General features: G+C 43.2%; 1 protein-coding gene across 1 annotated transcript in view; it reads left to right on the top strand.

Moving 5' to 3' along the window:
- Nucleotides 1-23,597, top strand: part of LOC148533755 (cytochrome P450 2C5-like) — a 49,553-nt gene that overhangs the window by 15,582 nt on the left and 10,374 nt on the right. Inside the window, exons 4-7 of the mRNA XM_088467243.1 lie at nucleotides 13,547-13,696; nucleotides 16,053-16,213; nucleotides 19,378-19,554; nucleotides 23,344-23,485. Of these exons, the coding sequence (XP_088323369.1) occupies nucleotides 13,547-13,696; nucleotides 16,053-16,213; nucleotides 19,378-19,554; nucleotides 23,344-23,485 (630 nt within the window). The remainder of the gene's footprint in view (nucleotides 1-13,546; nucleotides 13,697-16,052; nucleotides 16,214-19,377; nucleotides 19,555-23,343; nucleotides 23,486-23,597) is intronic.

Consider the following 23,597-nt stretch of genomic DNA (forward strand, 5'->3'; position numbering starts at 1 on the left):
TTAAAGATCAACTCCATGCACAATTACATCACCTTTACACATGAACAAAGCTTTATCAATATACACTACCTGGATATCCATTTCCACTGGTCTGGTAATGACTTCAGCACCACCATTTACCACAAACCCACGGACTGCAACACTTTGCTACATGCTCACAGTCATCATCCCATTTCACTTAAAATTAGTCTGCCATATTCTCAGTTTCTATGGGCTATCAGAGTCACCAGTGATCCCAAATTGGCAGAGGTTGAAAATGACAACATGATCACCAAATTTTTGAAATGTGGCTACAGATACAAGGATCTTCTTTCAGCCAAACACCGGGCCATATCTTTCAACAAACAGACCTCGGGTTCCACCAATCTCAAATCCAAAAATAAAAACACCATGTTATTTGTCAACCAACATAGCACTGCGTGTAAGTTTATCAATTCCACTTCCAAACGTCTTTGGCCAATCATCAATACTGACAATACCATTAAACCACTAAGGAACTCTAGGATCATGCTTAGATAAAAACGTGGGAAAAATGTAAAAGACTGGCTGGTACACAACAATGTCAACAATGGTTCCCACAATATGGAACAACACTTTCTATCCAAAAAACCTGGCTGTTATCGCTGCACGGATTGTACCACATGTGGCTACTTGGAGACGGGCCCGGATGTCGTACATCCACACTCCGTAAAACGCATACCCATCAAACACGTCCTGACCTGCATGTCTAAATTAATTGTGTACATGATTCGCTGCCCTTGTGGACTTGTATATATATAGTGAAAACTACTTGCACCGTTAGGATCAGAATGGCTCAACACCGGACAGCCATAAGACAAGCACTGGATGGGAAGGAGATAGACCAACCAGTGGCTCATCATTTCAAGAACCTATGACATCCATTATCTACCCTGGTATACAAGGTCATCGATCACATTCCCATGAACAAGAGGGGAGGGGACAGAGAAAAAAGACTTTTACAGCTTGAGATGTTTTGGATTCATAAAATGAACACTGTATCCCCATTTTGTCTCAATAAACAGTTATCTTTTTCATGCTACTTTTAAACACTGGGACTATTTCTCGTTTGGAGCGCATTTGTTCTATATTCACACACTGAGTATCTGTTACTCCAATCAATACCTCCCTGTGGGGTCTAGTTACTAAGCAGTGTTAGGAGACAGAGTGAAAAGTGATAAGGTGCCAGCCAATCAGCTCCCAACTGTCATTTTTCAAACACAGCCTGTGACATGGCAGTTAGGAGCTGATTGGCTGGCACCTTATCTCTTTTCACTCTGTCTCCTAACACTGTTTAGTAAATAGACCCAAATCTTTATACACGGATGTTTGTCTCTCTGTTTTCCCGGTTTCTCTTTTTTCATCATTTTTTTGTTTCTCTTTTCTTTTCATTTTCTTATATTGGGAGAGATGTACTAAGCTCTGAAAAGTGATAAAGTGCAGAGTGATAAATGAGCAGCCACTCAGCTCCCAACTGTCATGTTACAGGCTGTGTTTGAAATTGACAGTTGGGAGTTGATTTGCTGGTAGTTTATCACTCTCCACTTCATCACTTTTCAGAGCTTAGTACATCTGGCCCTTTAACTCCCCATACTTACCTGGTGGCTCTGTTGGACATTTACACTGGATTATGTTTGCCTTTGCTACAGCTATACTACACTGGGTACACCTTTTACCATATGGTCTTTGAAGCTAAGCAGTGTAGGCCAGGCTAGTACTTGGGTGGGAGACCTCCTTGGATATAGCAGTATCCGTGGTTGTGCCTTATCTGACATTTCCACCCCTTTTAGTCTCTTCATTTCTTGTCATCTATTATTTTGTGATTTTCTTTCCCACCATGTTCCAGTTCTGTTCCTTTTCTAAAATGGATGGAAGTTATTAGGACCCTGATCCTTGGAACAGTTTTCCTGCATTCGCATTGTGGTCCTTCCTCTTTACCCAATAGATGTCATATATATGTGCTATTGTCACCACATTACATTCTGTGTCACTGTTTGAGTGTTACTTGACACAGCATAGCCGTGATGTCACTAGGCACCATATCTCTATCTTTAAAACCCGGTCGCAGTATGTCTGCACCACAGTCTCACATCTGTTCACCTTGGATCTATGTCACTTTTTCTTTATAGCCTATATATTTATGTTCATCATTTGGTGTCCATGTTTTATTCTATTAGATTGTTCCACATGTCATTATACTTACCAGCCTGCCCTTGCACCTGTACACAGTTATCGTATATTCTGTCAAAAGTGATGTTTATGTGCGTTACACATGCATACTACCATATTTTCCCCTGAGTCCACCACTCCAGCAGTGTCTGTCATGGAGTATGTGCAAATCACAGGCCACGTCTGGTGAGGTTGCATCATGGAGCTAGGTTGCTACGGAAGGTCGCCATGGCAACGATGCTCCGTGCAGCTGCGTCACGATGGGTGCACCGGTCCCGACCTGTGACGTCAGTCACCCGGCAGATGCTGAGGGGCAGGCTGCACACTCACACTATGGGATGTCACTTGGTATTTAGGTATGTATTGTATCACCTTTTGTTCTTGATAAAAGTCGTCCTGACTGAAATGTCGAACGCAGACCCGTTGGAGTCGTGAGTCTCATTTAACAGATCCTGTGAGTGCCGCTGTTTTTTCATATACTGTCCGGCACTCGCCAAAAGAAAAAATCCAAATTGCCTGGGTGCTCGACCAGAGAGATACTGTATGTAGGGATAGTGGAGGGCACTCAACAGGACCAAACAACGTGTAGAAATGAAACCAGACGGAGCCGGTAGTCAGGTCAATGTTTCAGCAAACAAATGCTTTTATCAAGACATTGATTAAAGCATTTGTTTGCTGAAACGATGACCTGACTACCGGCTCTGTCTGTTTTCATTTCTACATGTTGTGTGGTCCTGTTGAGTGCCCTCCGCTATCCCTACATATATGTATAAGAACATAATATATATCTTTATATATATATATATATATATATATATATATATACAGTGCTAGCTGGAGTACCCGGCATTGCCCAGGATTTTAAGAATGTTTGTTTACACATCATCCTCCAACCAACCTCTCCTTAGGCAGGCCTCACGAAAAGTGTGACAAACTTCCTCATCCCCACAGTCCTAAGGTCTTCGAAGGAAGTAGGTCCTGTAACGATGTAAACTAAACTTCGGAGATAGAAGCATTCAAAATTTGTCGGATGTACAGAGTGTTGCTCTGATACCAGGATGACCATTTACAGCGACTCCCTGTTTTCTGTGCAGAAAAACTTTGGGAGAAGCATTCCATGTGTAATATTTTGGTAGCTCACAGTATAGCAGGGTCCTTGCAAAGTAATCATTTTGACACAGTTGCAAGAAAGAAGTGAATGTTGTTGCGTAATGTGGTATAGTCAGAGAGCTGAGAATGCTGGGAAAGCCTGCTAAAGCTCTCTTCAATAATAAACATTAAGATCATGATAAAACATGACAACACAAAACCCTTGCTCCGAGGCCCTACCCATATGCCGTGAGGCCCCACAATGAGCATACAGCAAAAATTGTGGTTTTAAATTAATTAAAAATTAACAGTAATTAATTTCTATATAAATTTTTTTAGTTGCCTCCGCCGTGTTTTAATACACTCATATATAAAATGTCATGATCTTCGCTTGTAAACTGTGGATTTGTATAGAAAGACAGAAGGACAAATTTTCACTTTGATATAGTAGAGAAGATAGAAAAGAAAAAATAGTAGATAAGCTAAATCCTTTTGTCATTCTGTACCTGACCTGTAGAGGGCGAATGCTATGCAAAAATTGTGGTTTTTCATTAATTAAAAATTAACAGTGATTAATTTCAATTTAAAATTTTTTTTTAGTTGCCTCCACCGTGTTTTAATACGCTTGTATGTAAAATTACACGTGTGAAAATAGGGTGAATAGGGTGTTTTGCACTGTGTAAAGCTATTTTCTCTGGTTAATACTGTACTTTAACCATTAACTAGACTTTCATATATTACACATATCACATATAATTTACAACATATAAAATATACCAATTGGTCAGTAAAAACAAAAATACAACAATATGAGGCAAAGGTGGATATTCCGTTCAGTAAGAACTGTCTGTTCCAAGGGTATTATAAAATATGATACTAATGTATCTGTTTTGTGATGATACTGTTATAACTTTGTATCCCTTTGTATATATAACATGCAGAACTTCCACCACTGATTTATTAGTACTGCAAAAAAAGTCTCTATCCCACTGTGAAAGGTTCAGGAGTTATATATCTCTGTGTGGGTGTTGATTTTCCTTAATGAAGAAATCCCACACATAAATAAGATATAAAAATGGTGTCTAATATATATCACAGGCTCCTGTTTTGATTTATACGGCAATAGACGGCTACACAGAGCTTCTCTGCAGTTAGCTCATAAATGTCTGAGAGGTGTTTGTCCCACAGGAATATTCCCTAATGGGCTCCTGGATGTTATTTCAATCCTGATTAAATTTATCCACAGCGGTATATGAAGCTGCTAGTATGCAGAAATAAAAATTTAGTCTCACCGCTGTTGTATGTATGTTTCTCTCTCTCCCCCTTCTCCGGATGGGAGTATAAGGCTCTGTCGGTCTGGGGTAAAGCAGGCGTCTTTCTCCTATTGCCGTAATATAAGTCTTTGGCACCAAATAGAGCATGCAGTCCAATATGTTAGTAAATAAATTATTAGTCTACACGCCGACTACAAGACCACAACTTGCGTAATATATAAAATATAATGACATCACAAATGCCTAGGCTGAGATACACAAACATATTTTCAAAAGGTGAAATTAGAGGATATGGTTTCAAAAATGGATTAAAACAGCTAAAACTGCATTCTCTGATATAGTGTCCCTACCCATGGCCCCTCTACCTGAATTTCAGCGAGTCAGAGGGGCAACTCCATGCAACTATATTACAGAGTGTAACTGCTCCTCCTGTAGCCCAGGTCAGAAGATGTGTTGGTGGTGTTGTGATATGGACTAAAATGGAGCTCACATCCACTAAAGTGGACAATGAATCCCCAATGTAACAGGGAGTGCTGCTGTAATTTATACACAACACAGGATGTGATGATATTATAGTCTTAGGTGCTGGTATAATCTTGGGTGATGTTATAGGCTGGGGTAATGATATAAACTGAGATTATAGGCTGGGGTGATGCCTTGGCATAAGACCAGAAAAGCCATGTTTTGTGTGTGGAATTATTTTAACCCAAATCCTGAGAACAGTTGTAAAGACATATGTACCATTTGTAAAGACAAAATTAGTAGAGGTAGCAGGACCTTAACCATCTAGGAACCTCCACGTCATCTGCAGTGCATCCGTCAAAAATGTTTTTGCAAATTTCAGAAACTTTGTCTAAAAAAGGAACAATGAGCAGTCAGCTTCAGCTAGCTCCCTTCTCTCTGCTAGATCCAAGCACCTGCCATCTTCACCACCAACACCTTCATCAACAATATCCTCAATCATGAAGTGATTGGTTTGTTTGGGCCCCCACAAAACAAGATACCAATGGGCATCTGACATTGCTGGCAATGATGTCTACTGTATGTGCACAAACTGGCTTTGCAGAGGCAAGATGTTGTTGCCATCATCATTTGATTCCTCACCCTCATCAGTGTATACATCATCTTCACACAATATTATTTAGTCTCCGCTGGAATCCACCTCTGTAATTTTTGGACGTAATTGGCGATAAAGGTCTTTCTCATAGAATCTGTAGTTCATTTTGATGGACATCATCTTTTCCACATTTTGCAGAAGTAGCCTCCTGGAAGGGTGAGCAACTCAAGTAAAGCCAAGCCAGTTTGTGCAAGGGCATCCACATTACCTTTTTGCCTGCCAGTAGTCAAACAGACTGTCTGAGATGCCTATTTGGATGCTATCATTAAAAAAAATTAAATCCTAAACTATTCTTTGAATGGCGACCGTATCAGATGGAGTCATGGAAGAGGCCTCATTAATTGTAGGCAATGCTTCTTGACCCAACCAGATGTTAAAACTTGGTTGTGCTGTCTCATCTGCATTACCAGTGGGTGTTTTGGGATAGTTTATTTTTTTCTTGGCAGATGCACTAGCTGGAGAATCAGAAGAAGAAGAAGCCATCGCTGCATCACGTTCCACTTGAGCTGACAATTTGCTTACCAACAGTGCTTTGCATCTCTTCATAATCTGTGTCAGTTGGGAAGAAAGACATTACATATGACTTAAACCTAGGATCTAGCATGCTGGCCAAAATGTATTGATCCGTTTGTAAGATCCTGAAAACCCTTGGATCCTTGTGAAGTGAATAAAGGACTTGATCAAAAAGTCCGACATACTTAGCAGAATCGCTTCATTTCAGCTCCTTCAGTTTCTCAAGCTGCTTTTTCCAACAGTCTAATTAGGGGAATTACCTGACTCAAGCTGGCAGTTTCTGAACTAACTTCACTGGTGACTAGGGTTTCAGCACTTTGCACAACACAGAAAGTATTTTCCACTGAGCTTGAGTAAGGTACATTCCCCCTCCTCTTCCTATGTCGTAGTTCGCTGTGTAGCTTTGGATGACTTTTTGCTATTCCTCCATCTGCTGAAGCATCTAAACATACCTTGGATGGTGGCAGGGCAAATTCAACATTTCTTTCAGGTGTTGCAATCTTCTACAAATGCCTGCTGAATGGCAAAAATTACCAGAATTTTTTCAGGCCACAGAGAGCATCTCCTGCATGGTCCTGTCATTTAAAAAAAAAATTTGCACCACCAAGTTGATTGCGTGAGCAAAACATGGGATGTGTTGGAATTCATCCAACTTTAATACTCTCTTATTGGTGGCTTTGTCAGAAATCACAAATCCTGAGGAGAGTCCAGGCGTGGTAAGCCATTTTGCAATGACTTTCCTGAGTTTTTCTAAAAGATTGTCAGCGGTATGCCTCTTAGTGAAACCAATGATACACAGAGTAGCCTGCCTCTGAATTAGCTGCAGTTTCTTAGATGCTGCTGCTGTTGGTGCCGCTGAAGTCATTACACATTCATTGGGATGTTACAGTCATGTAATCTTGCGTTTGATCTGTTCTGCTTGTCCACATATCTGTGGTTAAGTGGACAGTGGGTACAACGGCATTTTGAAGGACACTAATTAAGTTTTTTTAATGTCCCTGTACAGGTTGGGAATTGCTTTTCTAGTGAAGTGGAAACTAGATGGGATTTGGTAGCAGGGACACAGGTCCCCAATTAACTGTCTAAAAAAACCACTGCATTATTGGTGGATATTGGATGCACATCTAATAGTAGCATAGATGTTATGGCGTCAGTGATCCACAGTGGAACTGGGTGACTGCTGTCATACTTGCTCTCCCTTGCAAAGGATTGTTTATGGGTCAGTTGTTTTTTAAAGTACTACTAGTAGTTTTCCTGGTCCCCTTCTGGGATGAAAATCCACTCCCAGCAGCAGCAGGCATGGCGCTCAAGTATTATTCTGGGGCAAAGATTGATGTGAATGATTTAAATATTTTTTGTAAACGCCTCCACTCCTCCCCTTTCCTCCTCCCTCATAAATTTGCTTTGGAATAAAAAAATGAACTTAAATTTACTACTAATCAAACCTTCTTTTCCCTGCCTTCAACTACGTACATACTCCAACTCCCTCAGGCCTCTTGAATAATAAAAACATTTGTTTGCTGATGTGCCATTTTGGAAGTTGAACTGCCACAGCTGCTGCAATCTTTGACATGCGGTTGCTGAATGCCAAAAATGTGCAGAAATGTTTATGGCCACAGAAAGCATTTCCTGCATGCCCCTTTAATTTTATAAAATATTCTGAACCACCAAGTTGATTTTGTGGGCAAAACATAGTATATATTGTTCACCCATGCTCTCCCCTCCTCCCTCATAAATTTGCTTCAAAATAAAAAAAATTAATTAAATTTACTACCAATTAACCCTTCCTGTCCCTGCCTTTGACTACAAACATACTCCATATTCCTCAGGCCTCTTGATTAATGAAAACATATGATTCCTTATGTGCCATGTTGGAAGTTGAACTGCCTCGTGTTTGTGCCACCCACTGCTCTCACTTAGCTTAGTCAACCAGCTAGCTTGGTACATATTATGGGTCTAAATCGAATGAAAACAATATTGTGAGCTGTGAGGTGGTCAAAATTGACTGGAAATGCATGGAAATTACTGTTATTGAGGTTAGTAATACTGTAGGAACAAATAAAGCCACACATTTTGTGATTTTAGCAGTTTTTATCAATTTTTGAAAAAAAATACAGATCCAAAACTAAAACACGCAAGGATGGTTTTGGAAAAATCACATCCAGATCCAAAACACGAAAGAGATACAGATCCAAAACCAAAACACGGGGGTCGGCGCACATCTCTACTTGGTACAGACCTATAGGATTAGAATGTCAAAACTTTAACATGTTGTGCATGATACACAGTTGAATGGAAATCATCTGAATGTGCCCCTGAACTTTGTGCACATAAACAATGCATACACTCTCCTGTATGCCCAATAGCACACATCTTGTGGCGCACTTGTCCCTATCTATATGCTTATTTGCTATTAGACATCATTAAGAGTACACACGTGCACCTACCTTATGTTTCCACAAAGTCATTGGGGATAGAGAAGGTGTGATGGTTACATGATGTAAATACTTTACTGCAATAGATACATTGCAAGTTGCTCCATTGCATGTTAAAAATTGTAATTGTGGATGTTATTTGTTTATTCTCTGTAGCGCTGATTCGGTGTCTGGTGCAATGTGGCAGTGTAGCGCTGATTCTGAGTCAAGGCGCAATGTGGCTGTGTAGTGTGATTCGGAGTCTGGCACAATGTGGCTGTGTAGTGTGATTCTGAGTCTGGTGCAATGTGGCTGTGTAGCGCTGATTCTGAGTCTGGCGCAATGTGGCTGTGTAGCGCTGATTCTGAGTCTGGTGCAATGTGGCTGTGTAGCGCTGATTCTGAGTCTGGTGCAATGTGGCTGTGTAGCGCTGATTCTGAGTCTGGTGCAATGTGGCTGTGTAGCGCTGATTCTGAGTCTGGCGCAATGTGGCTGTGTAGCGCTGATTCTGAGTCTGGTGCAATGTGGCTGTGTAGCGCTGATTCTGAGTCTGGTGCAATGTGGCTGTGTAGCGCTGATTCTGAGTCTGGCGCAATGTGGCTGTGTAGCGCTGATTCTGAGTCTGGTGCAATGTGGCTGTGCAGCGCTGATTCTGAGTCTGGTGCAATGTGGCTGTGCAGCGCTGATTCTGAGTCTGGCGCAATGTGGCTGTGTAGCGTGATTCTGAGTCTGGCACAATGTCACTGTGTAGCGCTGATTCTGAGTCTGGCGCAATGTGGCTGTTTAGCGCTGATTCTGAGTCTGGCGCAATGTGGCTGTGTAGCACTGATTCTGAGTCTGGTACAATGTGGCTGTGTAGCGCTGATTCTGAGTGTGGTGCAATGTGGCTGTGTAGCGCTGATTCTGAGTCTGGAGCAATGTGGCTGTGTAGCGCTGATTCTGAGTGTGATGCAATGTCGCTGTGTAGCGCTGATTCTGAGTCTGGAGCAATGTGGCTGTTTAGCGCTGATTCTGAGTCTGGCGCAATGTGGCTGTGTAGCGCTGATTCTGAGTCTGGCGCAATGTGGCTGTGTAGCGCTGATTCTGAGTCTGGCGCAATGTGGCTGTGTAGCACTGATTCTGAGTCTGGCACAATGTGGCTGTGTAGCGCTGATTCTGAGTGTGGTGCAATGTGGCTGTGTAGCGCTGATTCTGAGTCTGGCACAATGTGGCTGTGTAGCGCTGATTCTGAGTGTGGTGCAATGTGGCTGTGTAGCGCTGATTCTGAGTATGGCGCAATGTGGCTGTGTAGCACTGATTCTGAGTCTGGCGCAATGTGGCTGTGTAGCGCTGATTCTGAGTCTGGCTCACTGTGGCTGTGTTTGCCTGATGCTGCAGAAGCCAGATACACTACCTTATGCTAATATCAGTTTCTGTAGGGCTAATGCAAGAAATTAATGTGGCTTGAAGTGGGAAGCCTCTCCGCCCATCAGCCGCCCATCCACAGCTGTAACCATCATCATTAGTATCGGCACCAGTCCCATGATACATTCCTTCTCTGTATGTGCCACTCAGAATAGCATGGAAGTTTGGGGACATGACACTCCCACAATACTCTCAGGACACTCCCGTGACACACCCTGGACACTCCCATGACAAACCCTGGTGGACACTTCCATGACACACCCTGGACACTCCCATGACATGCCCTGGACACTTCCAAGACACACCCTGGACACTCCCATGACACACACTGGACACTCCCATGACACACCATGGACACTCCCTCAAGACAGATTTCTCTGTCTATTTGCTTTATCACCGCTATCCCATGACACATCCTGGGCACTCCCCTTAACACACCCTGGACAATCCCATTAGACAGATTTCTCTGTCTATTTGCTTTATCACCGCCCTCCCATGACACACCCTGGGCACTCCCATGACACACCCTGGACACTCCTATGACACACCCTGGACACTCCCACAAGACAGATTTCTCTGTCTATTCACTTTAGCACCGCCCTCCCATGACACACCATGGGCACTCCCATGACAAGCCCTGGACACTTCCAAGACACACCCTGGACACTCCCAAGACACACCCTGGACACTCCCATGACACACCATGGACACTCCCTCAAGACAGATTTCTCTGTCTATTCGCTTTATCACCGCTATCCCATGACACATCCTGGGCACTCCCCTTAACACACCCTGGACAATCCCACTAGACAGATTTCTCTGTCTATTTGCTTTATCACCGCCCTCCCATGACACACCCTGGGCACTCCCATGACACACCCTGGACACTCCTATGACACACCCTGGACACTCCCACAAGACAGATTTCTCTGTCTATTCACTTTAGCACCGCCCTCCCATGACACACCCTGGGCACTCCCATGACACACCCCGGACACTTCCATGACACACCCTGGACACTTCCATGACACACCCTGGATACTCCCATGACACACCCTGGACACTCCCACAAGACAGATTTCTCTGTCTATTCGCTTTATCACCGCCCTCCCATGACACACCCTGGACACTCCCATGACACACCCAGGGCACTCCCATGACACACCCTGTGCACTCCCATGACACACCCTGGACACTCCTATGACACACCCTGGACACTCTCACAAGACAGATTTCTCTGTCTATTCACTTTAGCACCGCCCTCCCATGACACACCCTGGGCACTCCCATGACACACCCTGGACACTTCCATGACACACCCTGGACACTTCAATGACACACCATGGACAATCCCACAAGACAGATTTCTCTGTCTTTTCACTTTAGCACCGCCCTCCCATGACACACCCTGGGCACTCCCATGACACACCCTGGACACTTCCATGACACACCCTGGACACTTCCATGACACACCCTGGACACTCCCATGACACACCCTGGGCACTCCCATGATACACTCCCATGACACACCCTGGACACTCCTATGACACACCCTGGACACTCCCACAAGACAGATTTATTTTGTCTATTCGCTTTATCACCGCCCTCCCATGACACACCCTGGGCACTCCCATGACACACCCTGGACACTTCCATGACACACCCAGGACACTTCCATGACACACCCTGGACAATCCCACAAGACAGATTTCTCTGTCTATTCGCTTTATCACCGCCCTCCCATGACACACCCTGGACACTCCCATGACACACCCTGGACACTTCCATGACACACCCTGGGCACTCCCATGACACACCCTGGACACTCCCACAAGACAGATTTCTTTTGTTTATTTGCTTTATCGCCGCACTCCCATGACACTCCCTGGGCACTCCCATGACACTCCCTGGGCATACCCATGACACACCCTGGGCACGCCCATGACATACCCCGAGTACTCCCACAAGACAGATTTATTTTGTCTATTCGCTTTATCACCGCCCTCCCATGACACACCCTGGGCACTCCCATGACACACCCTGGGCACTTCCATGACACACCCTGGGCACTCCCATGATACTCCCGTGACACTCCCATGACACACCCTGGATGCTTCCATGACACACCCTGGGCACTTCCATGACACACCCTGGGCACTCCCATGATACTCCCGTGACACTCCCATGACACACCCTGGACACTTCCATGACAAGCCCTGGACACTTCCAAGACACACCCTGGACACTCCCATGACACACCCTGGACACTCCCATGACACACCATGGACACTCCCACTAGACAGATTTCTCTGTCTATTCGCTTTATCACCGCCATCCCATGACACACCCTGGACACCCCTATGACACACCCTGGACACTCCCACTAGACAGATTTCTCTGTCTATTTGCTTTATCACCGCCCTCCCATGACACACTCTGGGCACTCCCATGACACACCCTGGGCACTCCCATGACACACCCTGGACACTCCTATGACACACCCTGGACACTCCCACAAGACAGATTTCTCTGTCTATTCACTTTAGCACCGCCCTCCAATGACACACCCTGGGCACTCCCATGACACACCCTGGACACTGCCATGACACACCCTGGATACTTCCATGACACACCCTGGACAATCCCACAAGACAGATTTCTCTGTCTATTCGCTTTATCACCGCCCTCCCATGACACACCCTGGACACTCCCATGACACACCCTGGGCACTCCCATGACACACCCTGGACACTCCCACAAGACAGATTTCTCTGTCTTTTCACTTTAGCACCGCCCTCCCATGACACACCCTGGGCACTCCCATGACACACCCTGGACACTTCCATGACACACCCTGGACACTCCCACAAGACAGATTTCTTTTGTTTATTTGCTTTATCGCCGCACTCCCATCACACTCCCTGGGCACTCTCATGACACTCCCTGGGCATACCCATGACACACCCTGGGCACGCCCAAGACATACCCCGAGTACTCCCACAAGACAGATTTATTTTGTCTATTCGCTTTATCACCGCCCTCCCATGACACACCCTGGGCACTCCCATGACACACTCTGGGCACTTCCTTGACACACCCTGGGCACTCCCATGATACTCCCGTGACACTCCCATGACACACCCTGGACGCTTCCATGACACACCCTGGGCACTTCCATGACACACCCTGGGCACTCCCATGATACTCCCGTGACACTCCCATGACACACCCTGGACACTTCCATGACACACCCTGGACACTTCCATGACACATCCTGGACACTCCTACGAGACAGGTCTCTTGCATCTGTTCTCTTGATCACCACCCAGTTGATGCCCCGTGTATAAATTCACTTCTGCACATGCACACTATGGAAAACCTCGCTATACGCATCCATCTAAGGAGCTGCATCAGTGCGTCTCTTATTAGAAAATAAATTAAGATCTGATCACATTTAGATCAAATATAAAGTAATATCATGTAAAATGAATATAAATCAGGAATAACTATAATATCACATCACCGTCATTTATATTTATTCTGTGCAGGTGTTATCTTTGCTAACGGTGAGAACTGGAAAGTGATGAGACGATTTACTATATCAACACTGCGAGACTTTGGGATGGGCAAGAAGAGTATAGAAAACAAGATTATTGAGGAGGCTGCTTGTCTAACACAGACATTTACATCCTATGGAGGTGAGTGGTTACATTACATATAGCTTCCACAAGGACACAGATTACTGTAACTGTTATATTAATATATTATTCCCTCTCTATTTGTATACACCTCACATAGGAATGCATTTATGTAACCGATGTAAATGACTTGCACTGATTTATGTGCTATTTATTGATTGTCAATCACTCCCTGATCGGATTCCGTTACATTTCGTTCTCCCTCTTCCTTCTCATATTCTGTAATTTTGTGCATCTTATCGTTACTACAGTCACGCACTATTGTTATTCCATAGATAACAACTTTTAAAATTAGCTTTCATTTCCATTTAAATGCATATATCAGTGTCACAGAGGAAGTGGCCTTTCTGTGGTTAGCAACATTTTTCAGTTTAAAAATAAATAATCTGCAGACACATAATGAATTATACATTTTAAATATTATTTTTGGAGCCAATTGGTTTGTGCAAGAGGCATTTGTCATCCAGTAATGCAGGAAAACCTGTTGTCTTTTTAGGGAGTTTAACTCATTGCATTATCATATCTACAATGTTGCATATATACCTCTGTACTGCTTATTTGTTCTTTCACATGCTACAACATGCAGCATTGGGCCTATTTCTGAAGTGCACAGGCTCTTTCAGCCCCACATAGGGCCAACCGCACAGGCCCTTAGCCATCAGATTATGGCTGGAGGAGAATTTCTCTGAGTTTGGCATCATGACTTGTTCCCCATTACTAGGTTTGAACCCAATAGAACACATGTGGGATGCAGTTCAACGTGTCCTCAATGACTGGGTCCACCCCCATTAGGAAATTGTGGAGCTTTATTCAGGAGGCATGGTGTACACTATCTATACACTACTTCAGAGAGCTTCTGGAGTTCATGCCTTGTCGTGTTGCTGCTGTAATCTGATCGAAAGGAGGACTTGTGTGTTACTAGACCGGTGTCTAAGTTGTTGTGGCACATGAGTGTGGAAGTGAAAAAAAACAATATAATTAATGATTGGACTATTTGCGTTATTTTGTTATTGAGCCTATACTGTGTTTTTTAGCATAGCAATTCAGGGATCTTTTATAAATTATGTAAACCCAAAGACATTTATTAGAGGTTTCAAATGTATTAAAATCTAGCTGAAGTGCTCGGCGTTGCCCGGGCTAAATCTTCATGTTATTAAGTATTATTATGTGATATCGTCCAAATCCATCCAGTGGAAGGCCCAGAGCAGGCCCCCTGGGTCAAATTTCTGCCCGGCACACTCCACTGTGAGGTCCAACTGGGACCCCAACCACTCCATTAGGCACCCCAGACCAATTGCCACCCCTCTGTGAAGTTTTCATCCAAATCCATCCAGTGGAAGGGCCATAACAGGCTCCATGGGTCAAAGTTCTGCCCAGCGTTCCTGGGTCAAATTTCTGACAGCATACACTAATGGGAAATCCGACTGGAACCTCAACCCCCTAGTATGTCTTCTATGATCCAATGTTACCACTCTGTGAAGTTTGCGTCCAAATCCATGTAGTGGAAGTCTCAAAACAGGCTCCCTGGGTCAAAGTTCTGCCCAGCATACACCAACGTGAGGTCTGACTGGACCCTAACCCTCCTAAATCCTGGCCAGGATCTAAGTGGACCACCTCGTGTTGCTTTCATCTCAATTGGTGCAAGCGTGTCCAAATGCATAACCGGACAGACAAACAAACAAACTGACCAAGATTTATTGGTCTCACCTTGACACATTGTCGCTATATGATCTGATAGCTTGCTTTTGTGATACTAAATAACGATGTAAGATTTGGTAGCTTTACCTTTGAGAGCTGTGGAAGATACTTACCGACAAACAAACTTTTTTTCATATATATATATATATATATATATAAAGCTGAAGCCTTACTGGTAGGTGGTACTCCAAGACTGATGACTTTGTGAAGAAAAATGGTGCTTTATTGTATCGATTTGGAGTCCAGCACCCTTATGTCAGGACACACACAGTGAACACAGGACACACGAAGGGGTGCTGGACCCCAAAATGTTGCAATAAAGCACCATTTTTCTTCACAAAGTCATCAGTCTTGGAGTGCCACCTTCTTTCTGTTTTCCTATATATATATATATATATATATAGAGAGAGAGAGAGAGAGAGAGAGAGAGAGAGAGAGAGAGAGAGAGAGAGAGAGAATTTAATCATGATTTGATTCTTTCAGAAAACATTTAAAAAAAACCCAAAAAAACATTTTAAAATTGAAATAATATTCAACTGCATTTTTGAAGAAAGGCAACTGAACACACGCACACATTTGTTTAGGTATTTACTATATTTTTTTTTCTATGAATGTTGGTGATGCTAATTTGAGAATTTGTATATTTGTTAATTTCTAGGAAAACCCTTTGATAATTTGTGCATCATTAATGCTGCTGTAGCCAATATAATTGTGTCCATACTACTGAATCGCAGATTTGAATATGACGATCCAACCATTCTGGAGCTCATGTACTTAATAAATGGCAATATAAAACTCATGGGTAAACCTATTGTCATGGTAAGTTATTCTCATATTACTGTTTAAAGTTGTGATTTTTAGTTACTTTTTGCTTTTACTTTTCCCTGACAAATTGTCCATGGATTCAATGGTTGATCATTATAATCGGTACACGATCAGCCTTTTGTAACCTTAACAGATTTGCACATTTTTATTTTTGTGTTTAGTCCAGTGATTCCCAACCTCGGTCCTCAAGGCACGCCAACAGTCCTGGTTTTAGTGATATCCATGCTTAAGCGCCAGATGGTTAACTCAAAATAACTAAGGTACTAATTAAGTCACCTGTGCTCAACTATGACTATCCTTAAAACCTGGACTGTTAGTGTGCCTTGAGGACCGTGGTTGGGATCCCCTGGTTTAGTCCATATACTGAAGCTCTAGAGCACAGGTTCTCAAACTCGGTCCTCAGGACCCCCAAACAGTGCATGTTTTGCAGGTCTCCTCACATAATTACTAGTGATATAATTAGCTGCACCTGTAGATCTTTTAAAATGTGTCAGTGAGTAATGAATACACCTGTGCACCTGCTGGGTGACCTGCAAAAAGTGAACTGTGTGGGGTCCTGAGGACCGAGTTTGAGAACCACTGCTCTAGAGTAATGTACACCATAAAGCTGGCATGGAAGCTCAATTATATAACGAACTGGGTCAGTAACTGCAAAATCATCAGCTTTATGTTTACCATGTATACTTTCCTGAAATGGAAAATTGCCATCATATATAATACGTCAGAACACACATTATTACCCATAGTGTCATCATCACTCTTTCTTTTATAGCATCAAAATTCTTAACAGTTCTGTTTATTAAGAAAATCATTAGATTTATTCGTTTTTGGTCGGGTAATTAGATTGTGGTTTACAGTAAGTATTAGAAACCAGAAAATGCAGAGAAAATTCACATGGCACTTGTAAACCAAAAAATTCCCCATGTCGATGACACCCAGTCCGGTACTGAGCCAAACAAAATTTTCAGACTGCACAACAACTATACTTTCCACATCTATCACATTGTATTCCGACATTGATGCCAGTATGGAAAGTGGGTATACAAAGATACACAATAAACAAGTGTCGCATAGCAAATCAAACAAGTGCGTCTTAGTAGTCGGTGCCAGGCATTTCACACCACGTGGCATATTGAGGATCTGTTTCTATTAATTTACTAACCTACATAATCTCAATGACTATTGACCATGCCTGGAATGACAGCAATTTAAACTATCCTAACCAACCAATTATCAAGGTATCAATATAAGAATGTTATTCAGAAATATTGCCATATTGTGATTAAATAGCTTTTTGATATAATTAAATTGACACTAGAAAATTCACATGGTCTGAATGTCGTCATGAACTGTGTGTCGACATGACAAATGCCGATATTCACAATGTCCTCACTGACATCATGTAGACATTTCCAGAATGTCGACATTGTAAATGAATGTATACCCATTTTTTACATACACTTTTTACATACGCTATGTAGACAAAACTTATTGGACACCCCCACCTTTCAGCAGGTTTGGCATGGGTCCACTAGTTGTACTGCATGGTCACATTAACTCTGAGAAGTATAGTGATGTTCTCAATAACTCTGTGGCAGTTCTATGGAAACAACAAATGTATTTATCAGGACGACAATGCCACCTGTCATGTTTCCAGGGCGACGCTGTACTGATAAACAGAAGATTTGGTAACATGGATGGACTGGCCAGTTCAGAGTCCAGATCTTAACCCCATTGAGAACCTCTGTGATGAATTGGTGTGACAGGTGCATTATAGGCCGGCCTGACCTTCATTGTTACAGGTGATAACTGTACTGTACTTAAGGCGGAATGGCAAAACATACCGCCTGCTATTGTCCAGGAATTCGCGGACGGTTTGCCAAGAAGAGTCTCTGCAGGAATCACTGCACGAGATGGACCTACTGTACAAAGTACTGACGTCAATAAAAGCTCGATCTATTAACTGTCAGTAGACTTTTTGATGCCCTGTGCCAGAGAGAGCACTGCCCCCCCTCCCCCCAATTTTTAAATAGGGACATAAGATAGTGGAAATTAATAGGCCCAAACAGAGCCCGCTGCCCTGCGGTGCCCTGTGCCGTGGCACTGGTCACACTACCCTAGTTACTGCCCTGGCTGTCAGTGTCCAATCACTTTTGTCTACATGGTGGACATGCAACACATTTTCCAATTTATTACACCCTAATGATTGCCAGAGTATGTCAGAGATATATAAATGCATACACCGAGCATATAATATTTATTAGCAGTGGAAACAAAAAGAGCTACAGTATGATTACAAAACAATGGCAAGATTCTAGATTATTTATATATCAACTCAACTCATTTTTGTATTGTAACTCGTATAACAAGGTTTGACTATATACAGGTTGAGTCTCCCATATCCAAAATGCTTGCGACCAGGGGCATTTTGGATATCGGAATATTCCATATTTTGGAATAATTGCATACCATAAGGAAATATCTTGGGAATAGGGCCCAAATCTAAACACAGAATGCATTTATGATTCATATACATCTTATACACACAGCCTGCACCTAATTTTATACAATATTTTCAATAATTTTGTGGCTCAAACAAAGTTTGTGTACATACATGAAATTAATTTATGTTAGGGATGTGCAGGCTCGGATAGGTTCGAGTTTGCACGTGGAGTTCGGATTTTTCCCTCCAAAAAAACGGAACTCAGAACGAGGCAAAACGTCATCTTACATGGACGAACATCATCATTCCTTGTCTTTTGTCCAGGAATGATGATGTTCGTCCATGTAAGATGACGTTTTGCCTCGTTCTGAGTTCCGTTTTTTTGGAGGGAAAAATCCGAACTCCACGTGCAAACTCGAACCTATCCGAGCCTGCACATCCCTAATTTATGTTTCATATAAACCTTAAACACACAGCCTGCAGGTAATCTTATTCAATATTTGTAATAATTTTGTCATTTAAACAAAGTTTGTGTACATTGATCCATCAAAACACAAAGGTTTTACTATCTCAGGCATGCTAAAAATATTCCGTATTTTGGAATTTTCCGTATTTCGGAATATTTGGATATGGGAGACTCAACCTGTATAGAGAGAATGATTTCAATCTTTAAAAAATGTTCATATTTTCTTAAAATTGCCTTTTTCCTGTAAAGCTGTACAATAGCTTTCCGTCTGTGATGGACTGGGTGCCGGGCGTTCACCATACAGTGTTTGAAAACATTAGAACGTTACAGAACTTTATTAGAGCAACATTTAGAAAACAGAAGGAGGAACTGGATGTTAATGACCAGAGGAATCTGATTGATGCGTTCCTGGCTAAGCAGATAGAGGTACTGTATGCATTATTTGGCATTCATTACCCAAAAGTATAAGTGTACACTATGTAATTTCATTAATGCCTCCATTTATGTCCATAAATATCATGTTACTGTATTTTGTGTCTTTAAAAATTTTACATATAGAAGATTTATAACTAAAATAGTAATGCCAGCCTATTTTTTGCCAAAATGTGGTAATTCACAAAACTGTGATAAAACACAAATTTTAGGCATAAGTATATAAATATTATTTTAATCTCAGTTATGTGGTTTCTTTATTCACAAACACATTCAAGATTAAGAAGTAGATTCTAATGGAACCCCATGCAGCAATACTACACCGATTACCCTGGCAGGAAAGCCTTGCTAGTTTTTGACCGTATGCCATAGAGGTGCAAGCAAACACCAAACCAGGTTTCTCTACCATATTACCTTATTATGGCACCTATTCATCATCACTTACTTTTTACAAGAGCAGGCGAAAATTAAGTTATTGGGCCATTCACAGATTTCCTCAGCTTATCTTCCTCTGGCGGAATGGCCAGCTGCCCCCATACACTAGTATCACAGATATCTCCTGCTTACCTTCCTCTGACGGAATGGCCCGCTGTCCCCATACATTAGTATCACAGATATCTCCTGCTTACCTTCTTCTGGCGGAATGGCCCGCTGTCCCCATACACTAGTATCACAGATATCTCCTGCTAATCTTCCCCGACGGAATGGCCCGCTGTCCCCATACACTAGTATCACATATATCTCCTGCTTATCTTCCTCTGGTGGAATGGCCCGCTGTCCCCATACACTAGTATCACATATATTTCTTGCTTATCTTTCTCTCCCGGAAAGACCCGCTGTCCCCATACACTAGTATCACAGATATCTCCTGCTTACTTTCCTCTCCTGGAATGGCCCGCTGTCCCCATACACTCGTATCACAGATATCTCCTGCTTACCATCCTCTCCCGGAATGGCCCGCTGTCCCCATACACTAGTATCACAGATATATCCTACTTACCTTCCTGTCCCAGAATGGCCCGCTGTCCCCATATACTAGTATCACAGATATCTCCTGCTTACCTTCCTCTCCCGGAATGGCCCGCTGTCCCCATACACTAGTATCACAGCTATATCCTGCTTACTTTTCTCTATATCTGAATGGCCCGCTGTCCCCATACACTAGTATCACAGATATCTCCTGCTTACTTTCCTCTCCTGGAATGGCCCGCTGTCCCCATACACTCGTATCACAGATATCTCATGCTTACCTTCCTCTCCCGGAATGGCCCGCTGTCCCCATACACTAGTATCACAGATATATCCTACTTACCTTCCTGTCCCAGAATGGCCCGCTGTCCCCATATACTAGTATCACAGATATCTCCTGCTTACCTTCCTCTCCCGGAATGGCCCGCTGTCCCCATACACTAGTATCACAGCTATATCCTGCTTACTTTTCTCTATATCTGAATGGCCCGCTGTCCCCATACACTAGTATCACAGATATCTCCTGCTTACCTTCCTCTCCCGGAATGGCCCGCTGTCCCCATACACTAGTATCACAGCTATCTCCTGCTTACCTTTCTCTATTGGAATGGCCCGCTGTTCCCATACACTAGTATCACAGATATCTCCTGCTTACCTTCCTCTCCCGGAATGGCCCGCTGTCCCCATACACTAGTATCACAGATATCTCCTGCTTACCTTCCTCTCCCGGAATGGCCCGCTGTCTCCATACACTAGTATCACAGCTATCTCCTGCTTACCTTTCTCTATCGGAATGTCCCGTTGTTCCCATACACTAGTATCACAGATATCTCCTGCTTACCTTCCTCTGACGGAATGGCCCGCTGTCCCCATACATTAGTATCACAGATATCTCCTGCTTACCTTCCTCTGGCGGAATGGCCCGCTGTCCCCATACACTAGTATCACAGATATCTCTTGCTTATCTTTCTCTCCCGGAATGACCCGCTGTCCCCATTCACTAGTATCACAGATATTTCCTGCTTACCTTCCTCTCCTGGAATGGCCCGCTGTCCCCATACACTCGTATCACAGATATCTCCTGCTTACCTTCCTCTCCCGGAATGGCCCGCTGTCCCCATACACTAGTATCACAGATATCTCCTGCTTACCTTCCTCTCCCGGAATGGCCTGCTGTCCCCATACACTAGTATCACAGCTATATCCTGCTTACTTTTCTCTATATCGGAATGGCCCGCTGTCCCCATACACTAGTATCACAGATATCTCCTACTTACCTTCCTCTCCCAGAATGGCCCACTGTCCCCATATATTAGTATCACATATATCTCCTGCTTACCTTCCTCTCCCGGAATGGCCCGCTGTCCCCATACACTAGTATCACAGCTATCTCCTGCTTACCTTTCTCTATTGGAATGGCCCGCTGTTCCCATACACTAGTATCACAGATATCTCTTGCTTACCTTCCTCTCCCGGAATGGCCCGCTGTCCCCATACACTAGTATCACAGATATCTCCTGCTTACCTTCCTCTCCCAGAATGGCCCGCTGTCTCCATACACTAGTATCACAGCTATCTCCTGCTTACCTTTCTCTATCGGAATGGCCCGTTGTTCCCATACACTAGTATCACAGATATCTCCTGCTTACCTTCCTCTCCCGGAATGGCCCGCTGTCCCCATACACTAGTATCACAGATATCTCCTGCAAACCTTCCTCTGGCGGAATGGCCCGCTGTCCCCATACACTAGTATCACCGATACAGTATCTCCTGCTTACCTTCCTCTCCCGGAGTTGCCCTCTTTCCCCATACACTAGTATCACAGATATCTCCTGCTTACCTTCCTCTCCTGGAATGGCCCGCTGTCCCCATACACTAGTATCACAGATATCTCCCGCTTACCTTCCTCTATCAGAATGGCCCGCTGTCTCCATACACTAGTATGGGGACAGAATTCATCCAGTTTCGAAAATACAATATTTTTGGAGCTTGAGTGCAGGAGCATTCACCATCTTCAGATGGCGAGTGCTCCCGCTACCCGCTCTTTCCCTATGATAAGGAGTCCCGGGTCCCGAAGAGTGATCCTTTAGGATCCCTTCTGCCGGACGTCGGGGTTCTTGTGCGCATACGTGACCTGTAGGTAAGGCATGCGCACTTGTCTCACAGCTCTGAAAGGTGCAGCACTTCGAGGAGACAGCTGATTTTCAGATGAATTATGAATTTCTCCGGTGCTCGCGTCGAGTTGGATTGTTAATTATAGGGGACTCCGATGATTAACATAATGAATAGACCCCTATGTGAGCAACTGTGCATGCCTGCAAGGCTCCTATGAAACCATCTGTTTAAATGAATCTTGTGTCTCTGACGCATGAGTGCTAGTGCTTATCATTTTGCAAGAAGTGGGACAAATACTTTTTTTATGTAACTAAAATAATATTTTTTTATAAATCTCTGGACGAAATTGGACTTAAGAGCTTTATTTTTGCAGATTTAAAATATACATGATACAGAGTCAACCTATAATGCAATATGGGGTCTATGTACTAAGCCTTCAAGAGATATAAAGTGGATGGAAATAAAGTACCATTAAATCAGTTTCTAACTGTAATTGTAAAGTGACAGCTAGGAGCTGATTGGTTAGTACTTTATATCTGTCCTCTTGATCTTTCTTCAAGGCTTAGTACATAGACCCCCCAGTCTGTAAAGTGACAGTTAGGAGCTCATTGGTTAGTATTTTATCTCTCTCCAGAGTTCTGTTCTTATTTATCAGAAAACATTTTAAATCCATGATGATTTTCTATTCATATTGTACAGGGAAAGCCAGAATCCACATTATATTACCACAATGACAACCTGACTGTACTTATGGCGGATCTGTTTTCTGCTGGAATGGAGACGACCTCAACCACTCTGAGATGGGGCCTCCTGCTAATGATGAAATATCCAGAAATCCAAAGTGAGAAATGTATATACGAGTATGTGAGATAATGCACACCTAATGTGACATATAAGAATATGACACCTCAGGGATCTGTGCCCATATCTATATAATAGTCCTCTACAATATT

Source organism: Taudactylus pleione, unplaced genomic scaffold (assembly GCF_031769625.1).
Source record: "Taudactylus pleione unplaced genomic scaffold, aTauple2 ptg000070l, whole genome shotgun sequence".
In the NCBI taxonomy this organism is placed as follows: Eukaryota; Metazoa; Chordata; class Amphibia; order Anura; family Myobatrachidae; genus Taudactylus; species Taudactylus pleione.